This window comes from Centrocercus urophasianus, unplaced genomic scaffold, assembly GCF_019232065.1.
Source record: "Centrocercus urophasianus isolate 14NV4802_14NV808 unplaced genomic scaffold, USGS_Curo_1.0 seq_20, whole genome shotgun sequence".
Classification (NCBI taxonomy): domain Eukaryota; kingdom Metazoa; phylum Chordata; class Aves; order Galliformes; family Phasianidae; genus Centrocercus; species Centrocercus urophasianus.
In genome coordinates, this window is record NW_024884756.1 from 11,625,917 (window position 1) to 11,647,637 (window position 21,721).

Sequence of the window (21,721 nt, forward strand, 5' to 3'; positions counted from 1 at the left end):
TGTGCCTTCACTTTTCTGCAGATTAGGAAGGCAAATAGCCTCCATTCCTGACTCTTTGTTTTTTTACATGGCTTCTGTTCTTTAAATGTTTTTCTTTCTTTTCACTTCTTAAATTTTTTTTTAATTTTTTTCTCTCCCTGTCATCTGCCAGGAGCACTTGTTGCTTTGACAACGAGTCCTAATGGATGTGGGAGTTTCTGCTTTCTGCAAAATGTACTCTACACCCTTTTGTTTCTCTGTGTGGCTTTCCTCACACCTGTTTTGGAGTACCTTTTGTCTTCTCTGCTTTCTCTTTGACTTGTCACTTGCAAGAAGAAAAAACATTGCTATTATGGCACTGCTGACTTGGCTGGCTGAACTGATCACTGGGAGCAGAGTAACCAGTGTTAGTCAATGGGCTATTTCCTGAGCCTGTAGCCCTGTCAAATGGAGCAGCAGGTGGAGAGCTGCTGGCTTTCAAGGAGTCAGGCTGCCTCTAGTGCTGTGATCCCGTGTGTAGATGGGGAGAGCCCAACGCAGTGTGCCCAGCTCATGTAGCCTCTGCTCTTGCTCACTTCCTTGGTCTAAAACCAGCTCAACCTCTGGTAAAAGTTAACTCAGTCAAAAATAAAGTGTGTTCCTAATAGATTGTGAGGCAGCAAATATAATTAAAAATAAAGTAGATTAGCTGTATGCCAAGTTGACTTAGTTCAGCGTTCTAAAAAGCCAGGTAGTTGAGAAGCAAAGGTGAATTCCTTGAATTCAATTCCTTGAATTTAACTAATACTTAGTGAACTGTTATCACACCCAGCACCTATTTGATAGCAGTGAGTAACAGAAATACGAATAGCAGGGGACAAATCTCCGCAAACGTAGCACAGAAGTGCTATAATACCAGAAAGTCCTTTGGAAAGCTGTCAGCCCTCTTCTCACTCTTTTAGATCCCAAGAATAATTGCTGTGGAGAAAAGGTTTCTATGCCAGGGTAACTTAAATTTGTTGAGCATGCAGTGCTTCATCTGCTATGCACCTGCATGTTTCAAAACATGAGGTTGCTGGTCCACAGGCTCTTTGATCATGTGGCAGCTCATTGGCTGGCATTAGAAAACATTGCACGGTTTCTCTTTTGTTTGCTTGATTAAATCTCTTATCGGTGATCAGTTATGCTCACATAAGACATTCCATTTTCAGAAGTAAAGTAAATGGGCTTTTCAGTTTAAGAAAGCTTGGCTGTGGGGAAATGGCAATGGAAGCATTAGCTTTGTGTAATCTCATAGCAATTAAGTCCTTCACCTGCCTGCCATTTGTTTGGTGCTTTCGCAGAGCAAGATCTTCTCCTTTGGATTTTGAGATTGGCCTGCTATTGTTGGAAGGCAGTTCAGTTGAGTACCTGGCCAGTTCAGTGCCTGTCCTGTTCCCCTTTGTGCACTTTGCAATCCTCTGCTGCTGTTTTACTTATTTTATTTGCATCAGCGCTGGAGGCAGAACAGCTGTTACACAGGTCTTAGCTGAAAATCTATGTATTTCCCCTGGAAAGTTTAAAGTGAGCCTTTGCTCCGTGCTCTGGGATAGGTTACTGTATAATTCTAATCTTTCCATGAAGAACTCTTTAGGTTTTTAGCAAGTTGTTGTTGCCTGTTTTTTTTTGTTTTTGTTGTGTTTTTTTTTTTTCCTCCAACCTAAATGTGTTGTTATTTTTGTTTTCCGTGGTGCTGGGAGAATGAGCTCAGTTTCGCTGAGTGAGCATGTCTACTGCTTGCATAGGTTCTATTCTTTTCCTTGACAGTGTCTTGTTTCTTGTGAATCCCAAGAATTAATTCTGCTGGCCCTAAGGAACTCTTGACTATTTTTTTGGTCCATTTGTCCAGTGAAGCCAGTCAAGGTGTATGTCTTGATGAATCAATTAACGAAGTTTAAACAAAGGAATATCAAGACAGGAGGTCTAAATGTCTCATTTGTGTTAGGATAGACAAAGCTACACCTGGAAAATGAAAATGTTTTCAGCCCTGAAAACTCAAAGTCTCCAAATTCTTCTCTGGACAGTAGGGATCACGTCACAAGAACCTGTTTCATTTGCTGGGTTAGCATCTTTTAAATCAAGCAAGTCAGCTCACATGTCGGTGCAGTGTATTATTGGCAGAACTGCTATGTTTGTATGAGAACAGAAGAAATGTAAGAGAGGCTAGAGGATGACCCATATGCTAGCTGCTGGGAGGGTTTCAGGTTCTTCACCTGTCCTTCTGCAACACTAATGGGCTTATACATACCTAAGCTGTGTAAATCTGAGCAATATGCCCAAGGTAGCACTATGCTAGTGATGTGCAACCAAGAAGAAATTCAACTAACATTGGTGAAAAATGTTTAGCCACACTTAATTCACAGTTGCTCTTCATGTTAGGAGATACAAATCCAGCTGTGTATCTGAATGGAAACAGGGCTGATTGTTTCAATGTATGTTATTAGCCACTTTATTAAGTGAATGGAACTCAGCAAACTGGGGGGGCCTTCAGTGTAAGTAAATGAGTGAATAGTGCAGAATTATGTGGTGTTCAAACTAATTGTAGAGCAAGAATGAAAACTGAATTAACTAGAGGCTGTGTGTGTGAAGTGACCTGGCCACAGATGTGGATGTTGGCACCAGCAACCACTCTTATCTTACAAACAGCTCACCTGCTCTTGGCTGTATTCTCATCTGCTTTCCCAGTGCATAAACTATGCACTGTGTAAACTCGCCTACTATGAGTGTCATCATCTGTAGGATTAGGAATACTATTAATTACTGATTACATTCAGTCCTCAGTTTACTGGTGGCTGGTGAATTCCAAAGGCTGGCCCAGAGAGTGCATTCATTCCCCACCCCTGTCTGAAGAGTTGGTGAGCTACCAGTGTCTGCTACTATGTTATTCCCTGGAAAATCCTATCCACCTCTGTCTGGGAGTGCTTCAGAATCTCAGCAAAGCACCACGTGTTGCTGAGAATAACCCTGTAAGGGCATGGGGAAATAATAGCAAATTAGTTGAGGTGTGTCCTATTCTTCATCAGTGCTGTGGTCCTGCAAATGAGAAGAAAGGAATTTTTAAAGATACTGGGGAGAATGCAGACTGGCCATCTGTTAAAGGATTCACAAACCATAGCTGCACGTGAAGCATGTCTTCACTGATGTTTTTAATTCCCTTGGAGCAAGTTCTTTGGGAAATTATGGCATCTTGGTCCTTCTCAGCATCTGACACTAAGGGTAAAAGAACCTATATTCTGATAAAATTGAAGTGGAGAAATCCAAATAAAAAGCCAGTTTCCAAAAGTAAAGTTTTATTGCAGCCGTTTGATGCACAGCTAGTTTTTTGGAGGTTTTTTTGCTCCTAATTTATTGGTGAAGTCTGTATGTGCTGTCACATGGCTTTTTTTCACTCGTGGTTATTTTTTCATTGTTGATCTTCTCAGAGAGGGTGATAGATCTGTGTGTTCAGTATGACTGACATAAAGGATGTTGTTTACTACACCTAGCCCTGACAGTCTAAATATTGGATGACTGCATTAAACTAAGCTTTGCTGACTGGAAGAAAGCCTGGGTGCTTAGAGGATGACTCATCTGTGCTGTGCACACATGAGCTGTTGGCAGCAGGAAGGGATGGATGCTTCCTGACCCATCTGCCCAGCCTAGGCTCAGGCCTGCAACCAGCAAGACTACCTAGCGTGGGTGGCCAAGTTATCTTGGGCTGTGTGTTTCATTTTTATTGGCACTAGTCAGGATGGGAAAGCTGTTAATTTAGGGCTTAGTTTAAGGCTCCAGTCAGTAGTTGGGGTTTCCATAGATTCAAGAGGGTTGGTCCATCCTTTGGAGTCTGTTAAAAACCAAACAACTAAGTTGGGAACTGGGGACTAACAAACCCTTCCTAATTTCTGGAGCAACTGATGTAGATTACACTCAAGAATGTAGAGCTGGGTTGTTAGTCTGTCTTCCTAGTGAGTTTGAGTTTTTCTACTGTAAAGAGCACAGAAACATAAGGTCAGCAACTAAAGTGTAATTCTCACTTTCCCTGTTTTTGCTGAGAAGGTAGAATGGTGTTTTATGTCTGATCTAACACTGAAAATTTGTTGCTGTGCACCTTCTGCTTAGCCTGTTTTATGGCTTTATCAAGCTAAAAGCCTTTTGAAGTTTGTGGGTCGTTTTTCTTCTTCATATTGTATGTTATTTCTAAATAAATTAGCTTCTAAGCTAATCTGTCACAGATTTAATTATGGTACACAATCACGAGGGAGTTGCTTTTTTCTGTACCGAGTAAATAACTTTATTGAATAAAGAAAACTGTTATGTGCTTATTTCGAGTTTGGTCTTCCTCTTTCCTTGTTTCCCACTGTTGCTTGCTCCAGCATTTCTTGCTAAATGGTTGAAGAACAGGAATAAAGGATGAAGAATAGCTGTGTGTATCTGCCACGACTGTAAGAGCTTTATGACACCCTAAGTGTGGCAGAAGTGTTTTCTACACTTTGCAGAATGGGAGGTATACTGTAGTGTCTTGAATTTGTCCTTCATGCTGTACCACTCACCACCGCCTTATGTCGAGAACAGAGATTTGTGATAACTGTTTTCTTTTACCTTTTCTCCTTGTAATTCTTTCCTCCTGAAGTCTTAGCATTTGGAGATGAGCTTCTTCGTGTTGATGCTTCTACTCTGCTCACAGAGGTATTATTAAGAGAGATTCATCTGTGCCCAGCAGCACTTCCTTGCTGCTATTTTTTTTGAACCCCTCTTTTCTCTGCTTGATTCTAGTGTAGCTTTGTCATATTTTCGGTGGTGAAAGGTTCAGGATCATTCCTTACCTCACTTTGCTGACAGCGTATGAAGCCATGCTTCTCCCATTTGTAGCTTGCTCTGTAACATCCTTTAGGTAGGAATGATTTTGGGGATAATAATAAAAGTTGGAGTATTCTTATTCTCAGGATTTGCAAGACCTTTGTACAGAAGTTTCATGGATGCTGTTCTGTATGGGCGCTAGGAATAGTTGAAAGGGAATTGGTGAAAATAGTGCTGCTTTTCCCCCCAGTGTGGGGAAGCTGTTTTCTCTTTTTGTAGGCAAGTTTTTTTTTTTTTTCTGCAAATGTAAAAGGTTCCTTCTCTTCAGGTAAACCTGTTCGCTGAGTTGTGTTTCCAATCTGTGGGATGGTTGGCTACATCCTACTATCTTGTGGAGAGGGATACCGAAGAGTTTAAGCCCAGGAATCTGTACTAGCTTTGTTTTTGGTAAACGTGATGACAAATTTATGTACCTGCATGGCTAGGTGCAGAATTTCCAAAAGCATTAAGCCCTCTGCTGTTCTTTTCTCCTCCTTTTTTTTTTTTTTTTTCCTCTTCCTCTTGCTGTTTTTTTTCCCCATCTTAAAAAAACAAAGTAGCATAAATGGTCTATGCTATAGAAATATGTTTGTCACACACTCTACATCACTTTGAACTGCATAACATCAAAGAAAATCAGTGCTTTGATAACTTGATTTGAAAGGATTGTAGAAATAGCCATCATTATGAATCACAACAGATAAGAATGGTAAGGATGGTGATTTTCCAGCAGCAAAGATTGTAAGCTCAGGGAAAATGTGAGGTGGGTGTCAGTGCTGCATTCTCATTTAAAAAAAAAAAAAATCCAAGTACAATTGTTGTGTAGCTTTGCAGAATATGGTTGACTTGAGGGTATGAGGAAGATAGGGAAATACTCCATGTAAAAATTTGTTTCTGAGAAACAAGGAAACAAGCACGGGTGCAGAGAAGTACTGGAAAAAAGGAGAATTGGCTGCATGGATAGAAACTTCTTTTTATAAAGCCACCCTTCCTGAAGAAAGCAAACCCTGAAGTTTCAGAGTTTGTGTACCAAGACCCTTTTTACTGCAGAGCCCTTCAGTTCTGGGCTGGATGTAGTCCTCTGAGAGCAGGAGGAGAATGTACTTCTGTGCTTTGTCATTCATCTCTCCAGGAAGGTGTTCATAGACTGGAATAAGTTTCTGGCTCCAGGAGATGGCAGGAAAGAATGTCTAAATAGTGCCTTCTCATCTGTGGATATTTTAGCTTCGGATGGTGACAATTCAAATCTAAGAAATTAGAGTTTAGCATATAGTTGCCTTCAGCCTAACTAATGGGAGCTAGATTGCTAAGACAAACCAGCAGCTTGTGGAGCGGCAGGGAATGAAATTAGTGTGTACTATCCCATCCTCATTCCCTAGAAAGTAAATGTTGGCTAATGGGGAACATTTATAGAAGTTTTGATGGTATTTAGCTGGGAGGCATCAGTCTCGTTCAGTTGTAGTTGTACTGCTTGGACTGCATCACCTGGTCCAAACAAATTGAGCTATAAAAAACCTATGTGTTATTTAGCGGCTTGTTTCACCCAATGTGAGGGGATTGCTGTCTGTAATGAATGCTACTGCTGGAGTCCATTGGGGTATCAAGATTCATGCTTCTGTGCTTTTTCATGATAAAAGAAGTATCTAGAGGCAACTTAGAGAAGGAGAAAGATTTAGACCTTTCACCACTTCTTTTTACCATGCTGGTACTTGAGATACTCTACTGAGATACTGCTGACACAAACGTACGCACTGAGGACTTGCATCTATTTAGCTTTGGAAGGAGGAAGAAATGCTATCTTTTGTATAGTTCTTCATCTTGCTCCTGAGCAGAAGATGGGTAGTATTGTTTCTTTTACAGAGGAGGGGGTTGGGCTCTTCTCTCAACAGTGATAGAATGAGAGGTAGTGGCTTTAAGTTGCACTATGGGAGGTTCAGGTTGGGTATTAAGAAAAACTTCTCAGAGTGGTGAGTTATTGGACTGAAGAGGTGGTGGAGACACTGTCTCTGGAGGTGTTCGAGAACTGTGGAGATATGACACTGAGAAATATGACTTATTGGGCAGTGATTCTTTGTTGTTTATGACACTGTCATTTATATGCCTACTATCTCAAAGTTGCTCTTCTGCCTTTGTTTCTTGAGAAGCTAAGTACTCTTTGCTCTCTGAACTATATTCTACACACTCAAGTTAGTGAAAGTTTTTTTCAGCACTTGACAAAGGATATACTTATTTCACTGTTTCTAAGGAAAAAGATGGTGATTGTGGAGTTCTTGTTTGTTTGCTGTTAATGTGGAGGTCGGTTGGTTTTGTGTATTTTTTGTTTAAATGACCTCAGAAGAAGGAATAATTACTTTCCTTACTGTGTCCTGAATCTGCACCTCTGGCATACTGTACAAACCCAGTCTTTTCCTCTCTCCTTCAGGCTGTCAGCGCTCCATAGGCTTGTCCAATGGCAAAGCCAAGGTGTGTAGTTACAGTGGCTGGTATTACTGCTGTACCTGCCATGTGGATGACAGCTTCCTCATTCCTGCAAGGCTGGTTCATAACTGGGATACTTCCAAGTACAAGGTAATCTCCCTGTAAGTTGATTTACTAGTGAGTGAACTGAATTGCTGTTTCTATCTGAACACAGACATTTTACTACATGTTGAGGGTTAAAGGCATTATCTGCTGATAATATCTGCTTTGACTCACTTGCCAGAAGACCCTAGCCTGACAAGTCCATGTACTCTCAAGATGACAGATATGTTCATCACAGTTTCCTCAGCCAGACCTATGCAGCTTCTCCAGAGGAGCAGCTGTTCTCCTCTTCTTGATAGTGTCTTTTCCATCATTGCTCATCTAGTTGTTCAAGAGACAAGGAGAGTCAGAATGACTGATTGAGGCTACAGGTTGGTAATGCTTAGTGATGGATACTAAAACTGTCAAAATCTTGCTGGAAACAGGCTTAACCTGAAGATGATATTTGTAGAAGCCCAGTATGTCTCATCTCATGGCACAAACATTTCCAGAATGCCAGGACATTGCTGTAGCACTTTTTTGGGCTGGGCACTTGAAAATAACATGAAGAGAAAATTCTACTGTTGTTTACTTGCCACACAAGCTGCTTTTCTAAAACTTCAGTGATCTGCTGTTGCTGCTGCCTTAGTGGTTGGTTACTGTATAGTCGGAACTGATTACATGCCTCCAAGTATTATGCCAAACATATTAGCTGTGTTGTTTTGCAGTAACAGAGGGCATGTGCTGAAACAACAATGAACTCATAAGGAAACCAGATTATACTAGAACTTCAAACCTAGCAGCCACTGTTAGGAGAGGCTGTTTGATGTTTTGTGTCTGCGAATATTATTATTATGGGCTATTTGAAAAGGAAAAAAATAACCGGTAAATGCCCTATTAGAGGAAAAGCAGCTCTCTTGAGGAGGAAAATTTGACAGAAGTGAAGATTATTAAAAGGTAGCCGGAGCCTGCCATCAGGAAAATGATAGTCTTGAACCACAAATTGCAAGATTTCTCAGAGCTACAAAGCTCTGATATGTGGAAACAAGAAAACCCAAACCCTCCCTTTCCTGGAAGCCAGGAATAAATATTTAAGAATATTTTTTTATGCCTTTGCCAAAGACTAAACTTGCTAGGCTTAGGGCATTATAAGGAGCCTTCATATGGAACAGGTAGATGGTAAGGTAAGGAGAACTTATATCAATGTGTCAGTGATACTGCCAAGAAAATAAACTGGTTAGGTTTCTAAGCTTGAGGGGTGAAAATTATGCTCTGTGCTCTGTTTCCTATGGTTTAAGTGTGAGCAGCTGAGGAGAGAAATAAAATAGAACTGGAAGCTTAAGTTTTCTTTGAAAGTCTAACATACTGCAACTCTTACAGTGAGAAATTGTTTTGCATTTTGTCTAAACATGTGTAAGGTGGCTTGAGATCACAACCAAATTCTATGCCAGTCTGTACTTTGTCAGTTTCTGTGCCAAAACACTCAGAGATGAATTTAAGAAAGGAAAACCATTCCTTAGTTTGGAAAACGTGACAGCATCTCCAACTATTAGGGGGAAGTGAAACAGGGAGAGAAGGTCAAGGGGTCGTTATGTGCCACAGTAGCAGTGTCAAAACTGAGCTGAGATCACCAGCTGGATCTCTTCAGCTCCACTTTGTCCATGTATGGGATTAAGTTAACACATTGCTGTTGTTACTTCTGGGAAACCTCTTGGATTTTTTTCCTGTTCTGTTCAATTCCACATAAACATGCTTTTACAAGCATGTCCTTGCTCCATGCCCATGTTGACTAAACAGTGCTTTTCGGAGGTGGGCCGCATATTGCCTGCACTTTCGCCTCCACATCTCCTTCTGCCATTCAGGAGCAAGGTTCAAAGTTCCTTTTTTCTGTATGGTCTGAAAGGTGCTTAATATTGGTAATGAAACGGTATGATTCCTTAGCAGTGTATTGATTAAATGTGCTGATTTGGCAAAGGCAGAGATGTTGTCCCACTTCCTTGAGGTGATCTTGGTAGTAATAATTTCCTATGGGGTCAATTTTAAATTAGAACACTTAATTAGTCAGCATTTCACTTCTGATAATTGGCCATTGTACCCATATAAAGCCATGTGGCAACATTCCAAAGTGAATCTTAGCAACAGATCTCCTAAAGCCAGAGCCATGGCCCTCGCAGGTAGTGCAGCGATGTCTGAAAGTAGAGCTGCTGCAGTGGGTGCCTTGTTGTTCCCCGACGGACATAGCACATAAATAGCTTAAATAACACATCCCACAGAGGAGGTGAGTGGATTAAGCATGCACCACATTTGATAGTCAGAGCTGAAACAGGGCTTTAGTCTTCAAAGACGTTGTATTGCACGCGGACTAAAATGTGCCTAGCATTTTACTAAATGGAAGGAAACTGAATGAAGAATTTGAAAAACTGCATTCTTTCCCATGCCTTCCTGGTGCCTTTTTTTCCTTTTTTTTCCCTCTCAAAGAGGTTTCTGGTATCTGTCATACCTGTCGAAGGAAAACAACCAGCAGCACATACTTTAGCACGTAGACTTTTGTGGTGATATAATGTAATTGGACATGTTTCTCTTCTGTGTTTCATGAAGTCCCGCTCAGCTGAGTACTATTTTGCATCAGTTAAGTAAGTTTTGTAAATGGTTCTTGTCTCGCTTTTGGCAAGACAGGACGTGAAAAAAGCAGAAGCAATAGAAATCTGTTAAGTTGTCTTCTCTTACCACATTGAAAAACACCAATGCACTTAATACCTGAAAGCACGTGGATAAGAAAAATCCCCTTCGATGCAGTAAAAGCTTTCAAAGGACTTGCTGGGTAGGCATGTGTCTCTTGTCATAACCAAGCAGCAATTCAGTCCTCAGGTACACTTTTTTTCTTCTTATCTCCCTGCAGTTTTCCCTATTTGTGTTTTTCATGCTTTTGTGAAGGAAAAAGAGGTAATCTGGTGAAAATGCCTTCCTTTTATTTATGCCAACTGTTTTCCCTGCTTAGATGCTAGTAAGTTCTGCAGTTTGGTTTCAGGTAGGTTCCAGCCTGTGAAAACAGGCAAGCATAGCAGGAAGAATCATATAAGTGAACTGTCTGTGCCAGAAGGTCTCAAGGAAGGCTGGCTTCTGATAAATGGAGTTCTGAACAGTAAATTTGCAGCCTGTAGAAAAGTCTGGAAATGTTAATATCCACCCTTCTGTGGTTCTTGAAATTAAAATTGTTCTATTTGCCCTGTATCATTCATACTGGCTTGTCCGTGTGTATTCTGTCCAGTATAACTGAGGTAATGTGAGCATGGTAATATGCATACAAGTATATTGGCCAATAACAATGTGAATTACTATGACTGCCTGACCATTCTCATTATAAGGTTGCATTTTAGTGTCCTGCAACTTTGCTATACTCGGTAATGTTTTACAGACGTGCCTGTGTCAGGCATGCACAGAAAAACAATGCATCCCTGTCAGCTGTTGATGCTGGGCAAAGCTGTTTTTTCCTGTAATCAGTGCTCTGCAGGTACGTTGTGTCAGCAAGGAGAAAGGTTTGCTTTTCTCCCCTCAAAGGCTGTGCTCAGGCTGTGCAGCACTAGAGCTGAACAGTAGTAATATTTGGTCCTCTGGGATTGTGGTTTGTACAATAAAAAGGGCATAGGGCTACGTGTTGAGCGATGGAGAGGAGCTGCTTTTTGTTCGGCTCTGTACTAATATGAAGTAGAGCTTCTATGAGGAGGGGAAAAATAGGTAATTTTAAATTTTGTGTTGTAGTCCATATGTATTGCAGTCACACAGGTGACTGTGGATCTGGTGCTGCTTTTGTTTCTGTTTTCTTAAAGTTGCAGCCTCAGGAAAGCTCCCCTGTTCAGGGTGAAGCTGCTCACAGACATGGGTGTAGCACTGGGACAGTCATCTCTCCATGATTCCTAAGTCAGGAAGACCAGTGGATGAGGAAATCTCAAAGACTAGAGAGACAGTACTGAGTTGAATCCCTCACCCTTTGCTTGGGGGGTGCTACTTGCTCTACCAAGCATTCATGTGCCTCCTAGTGTATCACTGAATACGTAGCTTAATTTTCCCATTGGTGGATGCGGAATAATATTTACTCTACGCTAGGTACCGTGGTTGTCAGGAGATAATTGAGGTATTGCGGCCAAATCGTTTAATGATTATAAAAGCAGAAAGTAGTTGTTTAACTTTGGTCTCTTTTGTACACCGCAGTTACTGCGTCTAAAAAACATTAACGATGCTAATGTTTGAAAATTTGACACAATTATAGAGTCTTGATTTGTAAAATCCAAGTTGTCTGTACACAGCATGTTTCTTGTGCTTCCATTCAGATGGCACAATTCCTTGTATATGCATTGTTTTGGAAAAAAGATGAAAAAGAAATGAGTGCTTAATAGAAATAGAAAGTCAGCTGTTTGATATAGCTTCAGGACCTGGGAAATCTGACAGGTTATAATCTACCGTATTTCAAATTACCTTATTATCTGTGTAGTTATTGGTGGTAATGTTGTCCTTGACATCATTATTGTACTTTATTGTGCATTGTGAAAAGGTTATATTTAAAACTAGTTCTCCTTAGAGTGATGCCTTTTATTAGGATATGCAAGGGCTACACTGAAAGTAATGCCTCCTATTTTATTATGTTGGCCCACAGTGTCAGAGACAGATAGATGGTGGTATGGCTGTAGAGACTGAACCCTCCCACCAGTTTCCCATTACGCATTGTTACTATGTGACATTTGTCAGCATAGGGGCAGTCTGACAAGATGGTGTTTGACACGGAAGTGCGTATGAAGCAAAGGTGTGTCACTGAATTCCTTCATGTGGAAAAAATGGTACCCACTGACATTCATCAATGCTTGCTGAACATTTATGGAGACCAACGAGTGGATGTGAACACAGTGCATTTCAGCAGTGGCGATAGGGACCAGAAAGACAAGCCACACTGTGCAGAGATGGCCGTGCACATCTGTCCCACCATGAAAGGAAGCGTTTCAATCAAGTCATTCCTGTAAATCAGTAAATTACAAACAAGGAACTGTGTACTGAGCTGAGTATTGGCTTCAGTGTTTTGGAAATGATGGTGGAAACATTTGAATATTGCAAAGTTTGCACCAAGTAGGTTCCACAAACACACAGGAACAGAAATAAGACCTTACGCAAGTTTTTAGGACCTGTTGAACCAATCTGAGGCTGAAAGTGACAGTCTCCTAGATTACGTAATTGCTGGTGACAAGACATGATGTTACCACTGTGAACCAGTATCAAAACAGCAGTCCCTAGAGTGGTGCATGTGAATTCCATATCGAAGAAAAAGTTCAAGGCACAGTTCTTAGTGTGTGAAGTGATGGACGCGGTCTTTCGGGATAGGAAAAGGGCAGTTCTTCTTTGTTTCCTGGAACTTGGACAAACCATCCACTCTGACTGGTACATCGCAGTAATGGCCAGGCTGATCTTGAACTTCCAGAATCAGGGTAGATGAGAAGACAACCTTTCTCTTGCAACAGGATAACACCGGCCCCAAATCTTTTCGGAGATGGTGAAGTACATTGCTGGTGTTGGCTGGACTGTCCTGCCTTGACCACCATATAGTTTGAGTTTTTACCTTCTGACTTCCATTTGATGAACGATGGACTGCTAGGCAACATTTTTGTAGCAATGATGCCATTATGCAGCTGTGAAGTTGTGGGTCACCTGTGCTAGTGCAGATATTTACAAGGATAGCATATAGGCTCCTATTCATTGCTGTGAATCAAAAATGGTGATGGTTGTGATGAAAAATAGTGTTTTGTAGCTGAGAATTTGCTCTGTCAAGTAGTGTTGTTGTGATCCTTTGTTTCTATTGTGGTTTCCATGGAAATAAATAGGAGGCACTACTTTTGAAGTGACCTACATATATTGCTTTTACCAGCTTCCTGCCTTACAACACTGGTGGAGAAATGATGTCCTGTGTCTCAAGAGGCAGCGGTGTGCCATTTCTCCTTTCATTAATTTCACAGAAGATAGCATAGTTAGCCCTCCCTCAATTCAACAGTGCAAGCACTGATTTAAATATCCACAAGGACTAATTGATTTGTGGAACACACTGTTTCTATAGCACAGTTTCAAGTGATTTGCAGCTTATTTCAGATATCCCATCTTCTCTTTTCCAGCTGTGATAAAATGCAAAAATGAGACATGAGTGTTTTTCACTTCTCACCTCAGAAACAGGAATATCTCTTCTAGTGGGAATAAAACTCTCATTAATTTATCAGGATCACAGTAGCTCTTTAGAGGTGGAGATAGAACAAAGTACTCTCAAGAAACTGACATTTAAAAAATGTCTTGCAAATGAAACATTGCAAATGGGTAATACTGCTAACATTTAGATGTATTTATCCATAATTTAAAAAACTTTATAGTTGTGCTTTGGAGTTGTGTTTTTTTGTTTTTTGGGTTTTTTTCTACATTATTTTAGCTGCACTGGCTGAGCATGTAGCAAAGGCAGTAGAACTTTTTCTGGAGTTCTGTATCCTGGGACAGCACAGTATGATTGGATTTGCAGTGTGTGTGTTTCCTTTTCTGGTGTTGTGATTTGGCACTTACCTCACTCACTTGCTTCTTCCCAAAGGAAAGCAAGCATAAAAATATTAACGAGGAAGAAACTTGATGATCACAGTTTTAAGGCCTAAAAGTACCTGTAGTGAGCTGTATTATCCTGCAATGAAAATGTGTGGCTGCAAATATTGCTGTACTTTGGATAAGTAAGCAATTATCTCAGGCATTCAGCTTTGATGGGTTTGATGAAGTTTGAATTGGCTATAAGCAGAGACAGTTGGCTCTCTCTGAGCTCTGTTTTCATCTGTAGTTGCTAACAATAATATTTCAGATGCAGAAAATGGCTGACAAAACACAGAAGGGAAGATCTGCTTAAAAAGAAGTTACAAGGAAAGCTTGTCTAAACTGGTTGCATGTTTTTTCAGGTATCAAAGCAAGCCAAAGAGTTTCTGGAATATGTGTATGAGGAGCCACTGATTGATATCCAGCAGGAAAATCCCATGTTGTACAAGCACGTTGAATCTCTGGCAACTGTTGTCCGCCTGAGACAGCAGTTAAAATCTCTGCGAGCCTATTTGTTCAGCTGCAGAGCAGCAGTGGCTGAAGATCTACGTAGAAGGTAAGAACCACAGACATGTAACACAAAAGTATAGTTTTCTTGTTGTGTTGTTTTTTTTTTTTCCCTCCTCATAATCTAGTTCTGAAGATGTTACCCATTTAAAAAGGTGTTGTGCTTGGGTCTGATTTTGCTGGGCAGCTGGGATATCTACTGCCAAAGAAAATGGTTCCAATAGGTTTTATAGGGTCTAAGTATCTGAAGTTGTTCTCAACTCCTATTAGCCCAGGGGCCACACGTTGTGGTGAGCATTTTTTACTCCTGCTCAGGCTTCTTGATTTTGCACAAATATCTATTGGAAAATAGATAGTCACAGCACAGCAGAAAATGTTTCTCAGTTTAATAGTTCTGAATTCTTTCCTTGAAGGGAACAAGCTAAAAATGAACAATCTTCTTAAAACCTTCAAGACACAGTGGTGACCTCTAGGAGAAAAAAAAAAAAAAAAAGAAAAAAAAAAGAAAAAAAAAGGTTCATTTTGTCCTAGATTTTCTAAAGAGACGGGGAGGTAGCTATGGCTATGCTGTGTTGTGAGAAGTGGTTACAGGTATATGTAGCTGACCCAGTGGTAAATGCATCACTATGCATTTGTGAGTGAGACAAGTCTACAAATAAGAAAGCCACTGCTTTGAAATCATCAACTTCTGAAGGACAAGAAAGCAGGTGCCATCAGTGACTGTGTTTTGAGCATAATTTTTAGGGATGGTGGGGATCTGAATTCTTTGAGAGGAAGAGGAGACTCCCAGGCAAGTGTGAGGTGATGTCTGCCATTCAGTGGACAACTGTGCTGTTTCTTTGAGTAATCACATCAAGAACAATATAACAGCAGGTTTCTGGAGAGAGCTCTACTACTAAGTTCTTGCATCAGACCTGCTGGACTGTCAGTATGTGTTTGTATTCTGTACAGTCCCCATTATTTTACAGGGCAGCTCACAGCATTTTAAGAGTTAGGATGCTTTTTTTTTTTTTCCCTGTTATTTCAGACTATAGTATTATCATGCAGAGCTCTCTTACTCTTCAGCTACAATTATTTTCCTGTGCTATCCTCTTCAACTGCAATCAAACTGAAAGAGAAGAAGGTTTGTGAAGACTGCTGTTAAGAAAAAGTGGCAGAAAAGAAATTGTGTCCTCTGATTAATGGTGAAGAAAAAAATGCCCTAATTAAAATGGACAGGAGGAGTCAGAAAAGGCTGAAGGTACTTAAGTAAGAGAGCAAGAGAGATCAAAGAAGATCTAAACAGAGAAGTTTATGACCTGGAGACACAGGGATGATGGAAAGCCAGGAGAAGGAGATTTGAAGAGCCAGAGTTGAGGGAAGGAGATGATAAGGAAGAGAGATCTCAGGAAATGAAGAGTTAATAAAGAAATTGAATCAGAACTGAGGGGATGGAACTTGCCTCCAAAAACTAGAGGTGGCAGGTACTGGAGAAATGGAGAGAAGACAGAACAGACAAAAATTATCACAGAAATCTGTGCATGATCTTTTCTTGGGGTGACAGGCATGGGGAGAAACAGGGAAAAAAAAAATCACAGAAGTATCGTGATAAGCATCTAACTCTGATTAGGGAAAAAAAAAAAAAGAGAAGTAGCAGCAGCATGGGCAAATATGTCACCTCCTGTTTTGTGGCTGTACCTGAGTGATTGTTTTGGCTGGACATTACTGGAGGCTTGTTCTCTGTATCAGAATGAAACACCCAGGAAAGTAGGAGGGGAGGATGAAGCACATGCTCTTTTTTTTTTTATTTATGGGCTCCTTCACACTGTCTCAAATTAAAACTCTGTGATGGAGAGATAGGGTGAAAATATTAAGGCACTGATTTTGTACAAAGAAAGCATCTCTGATTTGGTGGGATTTGTTAAAAGCACTGTAAAAGTCACTGAAGGAATGTTTCAAAAGCACAAAATGCACCTTAGAGTTCAGCTTCTTCTCAGATTGTGAATTCTCCATTGCAGTGAGTTTTGGTGCTCGGTTGATTCTTCAGATCTCCTGAAAGATGTTTGCAGAAATGGAAAGGTAGAAAAGTCCTTTTCCCGGAAGCAAGAACTGCTCCCTGTGTCTTTATTTGCTACGTGTAGTATCACAGCTTGCAGACCCTCACTATCAATGTAATGGCTTTACAGAGCACAGCTGACAAGTAAATATGTCATTTTAATTTACCTTTGGTTCATCACGTGGGCTGGTTTTTAAAAAAGGAGTTTAGAAACAAAATGAAGAGACAGCATTCCTAAAAATAGTACCATTTCCGAGTTAGAAATGAAAGAAGGGAGGAGAAAATCCAGTTATCTATCTGGCTCAGAAAACATTATTTTTCTGCTTGGTCTTCACCTAGTATGTGAATGACTATTAATCACCAGCAAGTGAACACAGCATCTTGGAGACCTGTCAGACCCATATAAACAGACTGAAACAAACTGTTAATATTGCTGTCTAGGGAGAACTAAAAACAGACTGATTAATTGTATTGGCACCTTGCTGCCTTTGAGACACTAATAGAGCCTGCCTTTTTAGGGAAAAACGTATCACTCTGAGGTTTCTTTTATTAATACTATTTGCATTATCATCATCTTTAAATCTATACCTTGCTCTTGAACTCAGATCACAAAACGAAGATGGCAATGAAGTTGGAAACTCTTGATGTCCTCTGGGAAGACAAAACTGTTTACAGTGCTTACAAGTCATTTTTTATGAAGAATTCCAGATGGTTATAAACCAGGTTAACTTAGGATCCAGTTGGTTTAAATGTAGAAATGTTATTTATAATGCCTTGTGTGCAAAGATAGGTACTCTGTGAACTTTGTGAATCTTGGCATCTGGTAGGGTACTTAGGACTGGGCTTTGAAGAAGCAACTGACTAAGAAAGACTGGAAGAGAAAAGGGAAGGAAAATAGGAAAAGAAGCAGAAGAAATCCTAGAAGTAGCTAACAGCTTACAGTAAAACTGTGGTCATCATTATTTATAATGGTTTGTTTTCACCCATTGCTCCTCCAGATTTTGAACTTCTTATATTTACAAGGGGGGAAAAAAAAAAAAAAAAAAGAAAACTAGTGTCGTCTGAGAGGAGAAATAAGGCCCCCCACTGGTGCATATCAGCAGTGTTCCCTGGGGATTGGCCTGCTGAAGATACAAGCCAGTTGGTGAGCACCCTGTTTTACAAGAGATGTTGTTACGCCTGAAATGTTATGACCATCACTTCAACATTGCAACAGAAGTAATTTGCCTCAAATATCTTTAACAAGTTCTCACTTGTTTTGGTTGCCTTGCTTGGGTGGATTCTGTTCAGAAGTGTACAAGACAAAACCTGGAACCAACACTGATTTAGTACAAGTGGAGCTATACAAACCCCACCAGAGCTTCCAAGGTAGATGAATAAATGGCACAAGCAAACAAGATTACATCAATGAAGTGGATAGGTAGGAAAGAGCAAGAATCCCCAAGTCTATTGAATGATTAGATTATTCTGTGAATGGTGCGTTGTTCTGGTTTTATTTTCTTCTTTTCGTTTCAGGGTGTGAAACAAGCTAACTGTGTTCCTATGCCATAGTCTGTCTTCCTCTGTTCTTGTCATTGTTGAAGGCTCTTCTGGGCAAAGGCCTGCTAGAGTGACTTTTTTTTTGTGTGTGTGTGGCCTTCAGGTACTTCCATGTCTACTGTAGGGTAGTGTAACCTAGGTTTACTTTGGAGCACACTCTAAGCTCTCTTTTCTCTGAACGACACACCTGAACTTGCAGTGTTGGTAGCCCAGATGTTATAGACAGATGGCAGTGGAATGAGGCAAGAAACTCTGCAACAGATTATGCAGTACGTTAGTGCTCATTCTAATGTCCTCTGTTGTTCTGTGTATGGTGGTGAGAAACTAAATGGAAAATCTTCCCCGAGATCTGGATATGTTGCATGGTGTGTTATAAGAAAGCCAGATTAGAGCTTGTAGTTGCAGAAGGAAGTTAAAGGTACACCTCCAGTGCTGCACCCCCATGGTCCCAACTGAGCCTGCTGGTTTGTCAGCACAAAACGGAACAAGCCCAGATTCAGCTATGCTGAACAATAGAGTCCTGTCACTTCCTACAGTGTGGTCTTAGACATATCACTTCTGGCACAAGGATAGATTATTTTCAAAATATTTGTGTGGCACTTGGAGAACCTGTCTAAACACATCACAAAATTCCTGATTGATCTTATGCAATCACTATACAACCAAATACCTCACATATGTGAAGCTGGGGCTATGTCACATTGTCTTTCAGACCAAGAACAACAGAAGGTCGTTAAGTCATATTCAGACTGTCAAAAGAGAGCGTTTTTCACCATTTTCTCTGCACCCAGTAAGCCATTTGGAGAGTGGAAAATTCCAAAGCAAGGGAACAAAGACACAGCTTGTGAAAGCAATTGACTGTAAAAAGAAAATTTGAGAAGGAGAGCAAGAAAAGGATGTGATTTCATAGCACAGGGCTATGAGTTAAGTGAGAAAAGGAAATGTGTTGTTCAGGTGATTAGGAGAAGAGAGGGAGAGAAATACATTCAAAGAAGATATCTGGATATTCTGAGAGGATAAGATCATTTAGTTTTAAGACCAAATGACACCTGAAAGGAAGGAAGAATGAGAAAGCACAGAGAAAAATGCTTGTGCCACTATTTTATGTAGATACTGTGTGTATGTGATCATTGCACTAGTTAAAATGAAGCATGCTTGGAGCCCTTACAAACAGACCACCTCTTTGTTTCAATTCTTTTTGTTTGTTTGTTTTGAAGAAGTAACTGTGTTTGTGGGCTTCTTTTAAGTTAACACCCTAAAAATATATTTGGCTGAAATTGTGGAGGGCTCAGTATGAAGTTAAAGTAGATCTTGAGTTTTCATTTCAACTTTCTGGAGCAACAAGACTGCTGTCAGAGCAGCCGCAGGCAGAAGGCAGTACTGCAATCTGTTTAAGTCAAGGGTAAACTGAAAGCACTCAAGGCAGTGCTCTACCGTTGTAAGCATCCAGCTGAGGTGTGTGCTGAGAGAGATGAGATATATTTTTCCAGTGTATCTTCAGGTTCATGTTAGCATTTTCTGGTCTAGGGGTACATCTGCACTTCCTTGTCAAACAGATCAGTAGTACTAGATTTCTCTCAAAATTGTAGTTTTCCTTCTCTTTTTGAGACTAGATTACTTTTTAAAATAATATACTGATTTAAAAAGAAGTTCCTGTTGCTTGTGGAAACTGCATTAAATATTACTTGTGCCATTGTCATTGCAGTGTTTTTATATCAGAACTTACAGTAGGGAACTTCAAGGATTTTTCTCCAACTTGATTTCAAGATTATTTTCAAGCTATTTTGAATTCGAGATGAAATTTGTCTCTAACTAGTTCTCTGCATCCTGCTTTTAGTACTGATGATAGTTGGTTCCTGAGTTTTTGATCTGTAGTAATTCTTTCCTTTCACAATTTTACCTTAACCTTACTGAAATAACCACAGAGGAGAGAGACTTACTACACTGCATTTTTGCTGGAAGTTTATTTCCTGATTTGGGATTGCTGACGAAAGATTAGCTGGTTTAGGAATGCTCATGGGGAATTTCATAACAACATGAAAAATTACTTTACCTGGACATGCTTGGTAATCAATCTAGCACTTAGTGTGGGTTGAAATTATTTAGAGAACGGCTGTTCCCGGAAGAGTTCCCTTGTGAAATTGAAATGGTTCAGAAGTGTTTAGGTTTTTTAACCAAAACCCTAGATTGGGGGGGGGAAGCAACGGACAACAATCTTGTGTAAATACCTCAAGAAGTAAATCATTCATACCTTATCAATTTTATTACTATTTTAATTTTCTTAATTTATTATTAGCTTTTGACAGCTGAATCAGCAGGTTTCCCAGGACCCTATTTCCCTGAGTAACTTTTCTGACTGGAAAGTTGGGTTCTTTCTCCCAGTGTACTCCTAGGAGCTGGGATTGCTAAGGAAAAGCAATATAGCAGAAGCCTGAATAAAAATATAAGAAATAGCAATGCAAGTAAAACATTCTACTTTTTCTCCCTCATCTTTGTTGCTGTTCTGTAACTTAAATTAACAGACCCATGTATTTGAATTCACTGTCGAGTTACTTATATCCCTCTCCACTGCTTAAAGTAATTCTGAAAAGTTTGAGGTGCGGTGGAACAGATAAGAGCACGAGCTTCTCCTACCTGCCTGCTGCATGCACATTCACAGCTGTCAGAGGTGCACAAGCAAGGGTTTAAGAGGTTCTGTTGCCTTTTGTCTAGGGGATAAAAAATGTGTTCAGTGTAGCAGGAATGGTGGAAATCAGAGTGTGCTGGCTTGCCTGCTGGTGCAGTAACTTAAAAGTAAATTGGTGGTGGTGTAAGTCGCAGGGCCAGCCTACAAACAGTGCTGTCTGAGGAAATGGACTTGGTATCTGGGGTGCTGTGCCAGCTGTGGGTGTAGCAGTTTCCTGCAGAGGGGTGGAGGAACTTCTGAATGTAGCAGCGTGCTAGACTGGTGCATCTGCATCTCCCATGAATCAGAGCGCAACCACGCAAATCTCAACCTGGCCAAACAAGATGCTCCTGGCTGGTACGTGAAATCATGGTGCCAGCTTCCCCTTTCCTCCCTGCCCCAATCTCCATTTTCAGCAGGCTTTTTGGTACAAAAGAAACATGACTGTGCCTACCAGCCAGCTAACTTGATTTCTTTTGATTGTGGTATAAAAAGAAGAGTTCACTTTCCTTATCACATTTGTACTTTGGTTATAGTGTCAGGCTTGAGCAGATTAATTAGTTGAAGCTTTGGCCAAGCTGTCGGGGGTATTTAACCCACTGGAGAAAAATGACCCAAGCTGATGATAAACAGGCTTTAAATGCAGAGCAATTACTTAGTGCTAACAAAGCACCATGACTACACACTTTGTCCAAATGCAAAAAGCAAAGCCTTATCGGTGATTCTGTTTGCAGGAGGACACTGAAAGATAACCTTTGTTTGTGCAAATACTTACATGATAAGATCCTCTGAAAGGAAACAGTTGAAATTTCAAGTTCTGTCTTGCCTGAAGGCTGATATATATCAAACAAGAAATAATAATAATCGCAATCTGAGAATGCTTAATTCTCTGTGTTAGTTGGACCCGAAGTCTCAGGGTGGTAAGTTTCTTTCCTGCTCACATTGATTGCTCTCTTTGCTAGCACGTTACAATAAAGCAATTAAAAGACCTTTAACCAACAGGACTTTGGATTTCATTGTTCGTAGGGATTGGCAAAGCTAAAGGGCTGGTTGGCATTGAACTTAGT

The 21,721-nt window shown here is 40.4% G+C and overlaps 1 protein-coding gene across 9 annotated transcripts in view; it reads left to right on the top strand.

Annotated features, from left to right (window-relative positions):
• The window catches only part of PLEKHM3 (pleckstrin homology domain containing M3), a 106,306-nt gene that overhangs the window by 43,552 nt on the left and 41,033 nt on the right, over positions 1-21,721 (top strand). For all 9 annotated transcript variants that reach the window (XM_042822309.1, XM_042822308.1, XM_042822305.1 and 6 more), the window contains 2 exons: positions 7,235-7,380; positions 14,271-14,464. In XM_042822309.1, the coding sequence (XP_042678243.1) occupies positions 7,235-7,380; positions 14,271-14,464 (340 nt within the window). The remainder of the gene's footprint in view (positions 1-7,234; positions 7,381-14,270; positions 14,465-21,721) is intronic.